This window comes from Nicotiana attenuata, chromosome 8 (assembly GCF_001879085.1).
Source record: "Nicotiana attenuata strain UT chromosome 8, NIATTr2, whole genome shotgun sequence".
Classification (NCBI taxonomy): Eukaryota; Viridiplantae; Streptophyta; class Magnoliopsida; order Solanales; family Solanaceae; genus Nicotiana; species Nicotiana attenuata.
In genome coordinates, this window is record NC_031996.1 from 18,348,723 (window position 1) to 18,358,782 (window position 10,060).

The 10,060-nt window shown below is 34.8% G+C and overlaps 1 protein-coding gene across 1 annotated transcript; it reads right to left on the reverse strand.

Annotated features, from left to right (window-relative positions):
- Nucleotides 2,574–7,531, reverse strand: LOC109231005 (tobamovirus multiplication protein 1-like). Its single transcript, XM_019396524.1, has 11 exons — nucleotides 7,210–7,531; nucleotides 6,608–6,698; nucleotides 6,474–6,526; nucleotides 5,564–5,656; nucleotides 5,415–5,486; nucleotides 4,991–5,063; nucleotides 4,843–4,888; nucleotides 4,656–4,719; nucleotides 3,748–3,801; nucleotides 3,152–3,229; nucleotides 2,574–3,065 (listed from the first exon to the last, which is right to left on the reverse strand). Exons 1-11 carry the CDS (start codon nucleotides 7,339–7,341, stop codon nucleotides 2,973–2,975), a joined length of 849 nt encoding a protein of 282 aa, XP_019252069.1. The 5' UTR covers nucleotides 7,342–7,531; the 3' UTR covers nucleotides 2,574–2,972.

The following is a 10,060-nucleotide window of genomic DNA, read 5'->3' on the forward strand; positions in this document are numbered from 1 at the left end:
CGACGATTAAATGGTAAATATGACAAATACATCTCACATGGAAACAATTACTAAATGCAGGATTTAGTGTTGTTGTAAGTATGCCTATAGCACTAGTGTTACTAGAAGCATTATCCATAGAAATTGTCATTATTTTATCTCTAATGCAAAAATATCTACAAATATCTGCAACAGTGTTAGCAATAAACTTATCTGTGTGACGTGAATTAATTATTCTATAAGCAATAATGCGTTTTTGCATTATCCACTCCTCATCTATCCAATGACTTGTAACAGTTAGATAATCACAGTCATTATTACTTCTACCAATATCAGTAGTAATAGAAATCCGATTAGTTATATGAGTAAATAAATACCGCAAATATTGTTCATATTCATGTTTATATTTATAAATATCGCTCTTAACTGTTGCGCGAGGCCAACCTTTATAAGTAGGATTAAAAACTTTTCTAATATAATGCACAAAATTAGGGTTAGAAGGAAAAGTATAGGGTAAGCACATAACAGTAACCATCTTTGCTAATTCTTCACGATCTTTATTAGGATCGTAATATAAAATACCACCGGTCACAGTGTTAATTCCTGGTTGAACTAGATTTGAACCTGTACTAGGGTTAACCGTAGTATCTACACTTGTCCCCTCTTGCTGCGCTTTCATTTGTAAATATTTAACTTTATCTCTAGGGTGTGTTTGTATGTGCCTAGCCAAACTACCCGTACCGCTACGGTCTCCAGTATATTTATGCGCCAGCAATTTCCCACAAGTTTTACACTTAGCCTTATTTTGTTCTCTTACTTGAGTAAAAAAATTCCAAACTATTGATGTTTCTAGGCGTTTAGAAGGTTGTCTATTAAAAGTAGGGGTTTCTACAGGTGGGTCGGGCGGGGCATCAGTTGGGTTATTAACAGGACTAGTAGGTGAATCATCTAAATCCGGTTGGGTTTCATCTACATCCTCATTTTCCTCATCATTTTCTAAGATAGTTTGATTAGGATAAAGAGCATTCATAACTTCTTCATTTAATTGTTCACCTTGTGCAACATTATGGCAAAATTCACTATCGGAAAATTGAAAACAAGGGTTATCACTATCAAGAATAATAGGAGCAGCAGGACGGGTAACAGGTCTGGGTCGGGGAGCCGGGGGAAGGGTAGTAGGTTGGCGACTACTTTCACCAATTTTAGCTTTTCCCTTACCACCAAACATTTTTTTCAAAGAAAATGCCATATTAATTACAATTATGCAAATTAAAACACACAAAAATATATTCTTAAAACTTAAGAGTTGGAACGAGTTTACCGAATTGCCGAACAACTTCTTGAAAATTGAAAATCGTTGAAGACTTGAATACTTCAATTAAACAACTTCACAATTTTTCACGAAATTGCAATAATAAAATAAGCAATTATAGAAGAGAAATTAGATATAGATTGAGAGAGATTGAGAGAGATTGATGAATTGGTGAGTAAAAATGAAAGAATGAGGGGGTATTTATAGTTGAGAATTGGGAAAAAGTGTAATTATATAAAGTTAGGGGGCCAAATGGCTATTTTTTAAAGTGGCCAACGGATAAATTTTGAAGGCCAACGGCTAGATTTTAAAAATCTGACCGTTGGTCTTTTTTTTAAATTTTTTTTTTATAAAAATAGCCGTTGGAGCCCGTTAGGCCCGGTTGAACCGGCCCAGGCCCGCCTGCCGGTCCCGGGCTTAGCGGTCCCGGGCTCGTGGGCTCCTTGAATTGGACCGGCCCGCCACGGGCCTTGTGCACCATTTGGGACCGGCCCATCAGGCCCGTTTAGCCCATTTGTACCGCGGTCCCGGTCCGGTCCCGGGCCAGGCCCGGCCCACAGTGCACCATTAATCGGACAGAGAGATGTTCAGGCGCATATTTGTCCATGACAGAGGCAACCGAGTAACTTTAAAGGTGGTCCGATATTAGATTCTGAAGAATCGACGGTTTTATTGCTGATCCATTCAAAAGAAGCCGGCCGCTTTGAGTTTGATTAGCCAATATGAGTGCGGATGGTGTTGTACTCCTCTTCATACCAATTCAAGTCAGTTCATGAATAAAATGGGACCAATTATGGTGACTAATCTAGCTAACATTGAACTTAGAAAAATGAAATGGTTCAACAATAGTATATGGCCTAAAGTCAAAAATTAATGAGAGGTTCTAAACCTATTTAATAAGACTAAATAATATATAAAATAAAAAATAAGATTAATATATGTTCTTATTTGAATTTTATTCTTCTGCTTTTTGCGATGCGAAAATGTTAATTTAACACTCAACTTCTTCTAGTATTTCTTTTTTCAATTTAAAACATGACAAATTCATTTGATAATATCATTTGCTGAGGAACCAGTAGTGACGACTAGGCCAGTTGCTGTGAGATAATATTCCACATAATCAATGCCACAAATTGTAGCTGTACGTTAATTGCACTGGCTTAAGCTTGTATTGGAAATATAAAGAAATCAAGGTTACAAGAGATTTTTGAAACCAGAAGTGGTCTTTATTAAATTTAGAGAAAACAACTTGATTGAAAAGCAAAATAAAACTGACAACAAAAATGTGAAATAAGTCACTTAAGGCATATCACCTATCACTAGTCAATTAGGTTGAGTAATACAATGGGATCCTATAGTACAGGACACACAGCAATGCACTAACAGTGAAACAGTACTAGAGATGAGACCAAGGACAAAACCAACCACAATGAAGTGATGAGACTAATTTTCTTAATCATCTGTGTTCCACAAATATACACATATTCAAAAACCTCAAACCACAAAGTAACAAAACTGTAAGGACGGCAGCTCTGTGTAACTGGCGAAAGAATTGAGATATTCCACTGATTTACACTTCTTGATCCTCTTCTCCAGCTCCATGCCTCCAGCACAACTCCACTAACTTCGATTGCTGCAACCATTAGGAAATTATAGGACTGAAGATATACGCCTGATGCAGCTAACGGATAGGGTGGTATTGAGCAGATACTCGTTTTGGAGGCAGTTTCCGCAGGATGTAAAGCACAAGAGCTGAAGGAAGAATTTCCACGAGCTGCCACCACAGAAGAACGTGATCAGAGAGAGAGAGAGGAGGGATAGAGTGTATCCAAGGAGCATGGAAAAGGAAACAATGCATACCATGTAGTACATCAGATTTAGAACTGGATGGTCCAAGACATCTAGTGTCGCATCAGCATCAAAAGCTGATAACACAACCTGCAGTGAGAAAGAGTAGCAGCAATAAAGAAGTTTCACAGGCATGGAAGCTGGTGGCACTGACGTTAATAACCATTGGGACATTTGAAAGAGGATTCGATCTTTGGCTGGATACTAATACCTCTTAAAAGTAAGGAACTATTAAGGGATTAAGGCGGCCTTGACTCTCAAGCTCAAAGCAACAGTTGCTTTTAAAGCTAACCTTTTTCTGTATCAAATATCTATACTCATAGGGTAGTTATTTTTTTCTTTTCTTTCTCTAGGAAGTGAGAGTTGCAGAAGGGTGCACACAAATTATATCTTATTATGTTAAAATAACCACAACATTTCACCTCTGACTTGCAAAAGCAACCAATTAAACCTTGGTGCCGTGCTTTGACTTCCTCATAGGCGAGTTGAGAGAGTTGTTTGATCAATGATTTGGCAAATCCAAATGACACATGGAGGCCATTAAGTGGCCGCAAAATAAAAGGTTAACAATATATAGAAGAGAAAAGGAGAGGGAAAAAGAGCCTTACCACAAAGCATCTAATGAGGAAACAAGTGAAACAAATGGCAGTTACAGATCCGACCTGCAATCATACGCATATGTCATATCCATGTGAACCACCAAATAGTAAGAGATCTTGAGAACTACAATGTCATGCATTATCTATAATGTTTATACATGCATTCAACTCTATTGACATAAATGAGACACATCTGACGAAAAGCATATGAAATCAACTAGAGGATAGTACAATTGTTATAAGTAGAAGAGTTTTTTGAACAAGCAGGTCAACCAAGAAAATGTGTTTTATTGAAGTTGGTAGGTGTAGCAATATTGTGCATGCATTTCATCCTCCAATTTCAATTAACAAAAAGTATAGGCATTCCATTAGCTAACAGATCTTGACAAGAATCTTATCTCCCTAAGAACCTAAGCGAAATTTTGTTATTATCAATTCTTGATTGTTCATCTGTAGAGGAACCCCAGAAACGAAAGCACTTAAAAGTGGATCCATTTTGACATATACTTTAAATAATCGGTTGCATCCCCATTGATCCAGACGTGCAGTCAATGCACATAGTTCTTTCTCAGTTGATAAAGACACTTGACATATTGTTGTATACATACATCAAATTAGCTTTTGACTGTTTACATGATGATTCAAGTGCTAACTTCAATAGACATACAGTGGCAGATTTTATCATTTCTTCGTAAATTCTGCTATAGCTGAAAAATCCCAGAAGGGAATGAGCAAAACCATCACAACTCGTAGACTTCCAAGTTTTAAGCAAATTATTCCTAAATGGTGGGTATTTTTTTTTAGGAAAGAATTGAAAAAGTTACATGCACGCATTTACGGCACTACACCAATCCAAAAAAAAACACCAAACAAGCTCTATCCAACTAGTAAGAAGGTAAATGGCTGAAGGCGCAAACCTCATGAAGCTTCTTTCTTCTCCCTTTAGATTCGATGGGGAAGCGTCTCAGCATAGAAAATAACCTGATGATAGTAAAAAGATGAAGTCCACAAGAACAAGAATACAAAATCAGTTATGTCTAAGGTATGATGTAAGGTTGTACGGCTTAAGAAGATAAATGCACCAAGAAATAGCAGTTAGTTCACCTTCCGCCATACAGCAAAAATCCTAATGCAGCAATAAATGATACAACTGCACCAAATGTAATGAAATGATAAGATTAATGAGAAACATGAAACCCCGAAAACAGTTCTATCCTTCAGTATATATGAGAAACTGCACATAAAGATTCACCTGCTATAAATATCTTCCCAATGAATTCCACAGTGCTATTGTCGTTCATCCAGAGGTATGCCCAGATACAAGCCTGACACAAAACCATTATTTGAGTTATATATACAGAGATAGAGGTCTAACAGATGAGTAGCGTGTTGACTTTGCTGCAAGGGAGTAGGTTAGGCTATTCACCCAGAAATCAAGAATAATGAACTACTTTATTTTTATAAGCGCTCTATTCCTAACAGAATGGAAGTGGTTTTTGGCTAGAAAACACCGCCTGAAATTGATGGGTTTCCTAGATATCTCAAATATATTTCACATTCTCGAAAGCAAATATTATTAAAAAAAAATTAATTATCAATATCTAATCTAGTATATATCCTTACAAAGTAACAAAGAAAGGCTACTAGTAAATGAAGAGGCGAAGTATGTAGCAAACCTGTACGAAGTATATTGCACCATTTACTGAAATATAGAAGGTTCTCAGCTTATCTGTTGGTAAACTTCTAGCCTGCTCATTTATACAAGCGCAAATTTCAGAATTGACGGGTCAATATTATGCCTGCAGGATGCTACATATTCACTTGCCTGGTGATATATCTCAGCCCAAAATAGAACAAGAAGTGTATACGCTGAGAAGAAAAGCAGGCCCGGTAGATCCAATAATACCAAAGTCAGCACCTGGTTTAAAATGGAGTAAATGTTAATGTCGACCGGGAAACAATTACGAAGCAGCTCAAGAGGCAGTAGTGGTATGTATTAAATTCTTCTTCTCACATCATCAACACCAAAAACTTAATGTGTAGAACAGCTGTCACCACAATGCGCCCTGGAGTTACATTTGCAAACTGCAGTCTTATTCTATGTAATTTTTCATGTTTTCTTGCCTTTAGGCCCATCTAACACTTTGATCCCATAATTTGATGGTAGCTATTATTTATGCATTAATATAATCAAGACAAAGAAAAAGATAATTTTAAGTAAAGTGATAGAAAACCACAGTCATGTGGTTATCAGGTGGTATCCATGGACTAAATTTTTTCCTAGTATAGAGCTCATAGGGGGCTAATAGGTTTTAAAGCTAAATGTTGAAGGTAGCAACTAAATTGCTACAGTTCGGGAAAGAATCCACAAACTTCCCAATAGTTGAGACCTGTAGAAGATGGAGTAGTTACTATAATCTTCAGAAGTAATATGAAATAAAGAATCTAAACCAGTTTTAATTAAATAAGCTCATAGATTTAACATATAAGGCCGGCCATTATTGACAGGATATTGCTAGTAGACTATAAGATTAGTCAGTGAGCGGGATATTAACTTCAGAAACAACAAAATTAAAACAGGTAAAGAAACCTGGGAGGAAATTGAATATAACGACAGGCAATTTATTCAAGTAAATATACATTGTCAAATGCTATTGAAACAGAACATGAAGACAGCAGAACTATAGTTGTTAAAGTCAAAACAAAAAACATCACGGATAATCCAAAGAACTTACCTTGGGATGGAACAAAAACACTTGTTTGTGAAATCCAAAGACAATCGCACGAACTGAGGAAAGTAGATTTATATTTAAAATCAATTCACTGATGCAAAAATTACAACATATTATTTATGCTAACTCTGTGTTACCTCCATTTACAACAAAGTTCATGAGATGGAAAACCTTTTGAGTAGTCCAACCATATTCAGGTACTCTCATCTGTATTCTTATTAATTGAATCTGCACATGGTCAACACATACACTCAACCAGAAGTCCTACATCCAACTGAGAATCATGGAGAAAGTAAATCTGATACACCACAAAAGTAGGTAAAATACATCCATCAATTAATAGCATGCAACTAATGAAACCAAGCCCTCCCCCCCCCCCTCTCCCAAAAAATAATAATAATAATAATAACAACGATAATAACAACAGTTAACTAAACAGCAATTAGTCATAGTTAAACCCCAGTAATTCAGTTTCCACAGAATCCCGAGACCTTACCTATCAAACATCCCTATCTGCAGCAAGTATTGAACTTTGTATCATCAACTAAACAGCAGTTTCATCATAAAGATGTTATTTTTTCAACTCCCCAACTTCACTGAGATAGATTAATTCAGAAAAAAAAAAAAACTAATTCTTGACAATTACCCACGTCCAATTTAAATTCATAATACAAAACACATTCTTTCTTGTAATCATAATACAGTGAGAATTAGAGAGATGGAGAGAGAGAATAATTACAAGGGCAACGGAGGAGACAAGAGCAAAGGCAGAACAGAGAGAGTAAAAAATTCCATATTGCCATTCAACAGACTCATTGATCTGCTCCCACCACTTTGGCCCTAGACCAAATTCAAGTGGTATTCTTGTCATTTCAGTTTCTGGGTATTCCCTCTTGTGTGCTCACAAAGTCAAACAAACAGATAAAAACAGAGAATTTTTATGCGACTTACTACAAAGATTGAAAGAACGAGAGAGAAAGATTTTGGAGAGGAAACTGAAGAATGTTCGCGTGCTATAGGTTGAATGACATGACAACTAGAAAAAGGAGCAATTTTTTTTTGGGGGGGGGGGGGGGGGGGGGGGGGGCACCGAGGGGAGAAGGGATGGTGTAAACAGGAAGAATGGAGGTTCAGGTTGTTCCTGGATTTTGCTGATTATAAATTACAACATGGGAGTCTTTTGTTTAGCTGTTTTTTAATTTATTTATTACTCCGTACTAGCTTGATGTAGTAGTACAATATTGAAATTGTCATCAAAATAATACCATTCTGCATGTTTTCTCGAAATTAAAAAACATGGGTATCGCCCCTAAAAGTTAATTAAGTGATGTAAATTTTAAAAATAAGAGTTCAAAATCTAATATATATATCTGTATTATTATTATAAAACACGAATGTTTTAGGCTTGTTGAACGACGAAAATATCCTTGAAACGTTGATCGACTTTTATACCCTAAAATATTTATAGAATTTAGGGATATAATTATAAAATCACCCAAGGATGAAAGGTGAAAAATATTAGACGAAGTGATCTCCCGTAATAATTCTATTTCAAGTTTGTTTACATATATCACATGTGAGGGTATTTATTCAATTTCTAATATTCATTCGTTGCATACTTGGATATTTATAGTTACCGAGGTTATAGTCTTTTTTGACCAAAATTTTAAAATTATTTGTCCTCAAATGAAAAAGACAAAAGTATTTTTGGCACAAAAAATATTTTAGCACAAAAAAATATGGCCAAACAAGCTATTAATTTGTATTCATATTTATGTATCTATCTATATCTATATTTATATTTATTAATCTGCCTAATATTTAGGGATTTGAAGTCAGCTAAATAATATAATTTTAATCTATCTATATAGAATAGGAAAGGCAAAACAATATTAGAATGCCAAGTGGCACAACCACATTTCAACAAGTATTAAATTTTAGGACAAACTTCCAATACATTTGGAAATTCAAAATAATTTAAAATAGGAAATAATTCGAATTTTTTGAACCTTCCCACTTAACTACAACATGGACTCCCACGTTGGATTCAAACTCTTTTTGGGCATTTTTTAAAAATTATTTACTAAACCTTGAAATTTTTAAAGAAAATATTACTCCAAGTCTAAATCATTAAATTTACTTTTTTAGACGTTGCGAGAATGTAGTGAAATACTTTTTAAAAATTAATTTACATATTTGATATTGTACTTTTTTAAATTATTTATTAAACCTGAAAATTTAAGAACATAATAATTACTCCAAGTCTAACTTATTAAATATATTTTCTCAGACGTTGCTAGAATGTAGTGAAATAGTTTTAAAAAATTATGTACATATTTGATACTGTATCTTATCATCTAAAAGATAACACGGTAATAAGCTTAATAGCCTGCTTGGGGTGTGTGTTCATTTTCCTTTAAAAATTTTTATTTGTATTACCCCAAAATCTCCTATGTTTATAAATGTCCCACATTTGTTGGAAATGGGAGAAATTTATTCGTTCAGTTACTTTATTTTTTATAAAACTTGGCAATTACGAATAAATAAAAACTTTCTTCCATTGTTGAATCGGCAATTTTTACAATTTATTTACGAAGAAAAAGGAGAAAAATCTATATATTATTAAAATGAGAGGAAAAGCCTTCACATGTTATTATTACTTCACACAAAATAAAATATATAATAATAAAATAATCACAACAAACATAGTAAAGAATGTAAAAATTAAAACTTTATATTGAAAATAAATTCTATATTTTCTATATATATATAATAGGAGAGGCAAAATAAGGAGGGGATGATAAGTGTCATCACCAGAAAAATTTTAATTTTTAAACCAGAAAACTTTATATTACAAAGCAAGGTTATGTTGACAAGTGGCATAACAGTAAGTTGACATGCGTAAATTTTTTGGACAATTCTCCAACTTTATTGAAGTTTCAAAATTATTTAAAATCACAATTGGCAACCACAATATTATTTTAAACTAGAAAATAGGCAGACGAAAAAAAGAAAAAAAAAACTCAACTTGCGAATTCAAACCGTTCACTAATTTAAACGGTTCCTTTCCACTAATTGAAACCGTTTCAAACTATTATCACTTCTAATTGGCAGAATAGCCTAAATGGCACATGTACTTCACCCATCTTGTCATGCCGGTCCCCAAAGTTAGACATTTGCCAGCTGAACACTTATACTCATTCAAAACGTGAATAATAAACGCTTATCCAACGTAGCTGCCAGTGCGTGTATGACAATCGCATACACGTAGGACGCCACGTCAATAATTAGAAGACCACGTAGGCTCCAAGTCACACACCATGGCCAAATAGGATTAAAAATCGGCCCAAGATTATTTAACCCCCAAACCCACATTTGCCCCTTATTTTATAATTAACCGCGTAGTTAGGGCTTAGATAGTATCGAACAACAGTGAGTGTCTCCTCTCTTCTCTTCTGTGATTTCTCTGATGAGGTTATTCTTCACTTTCCGACTTCAGTTCTTTCTCGATTACCAAACTGGCTGATAAAGACTCCCCAAACTTGCTGAAAATTACTCCCACTAAGAGACAACATTCTCAAGCTTGTCAA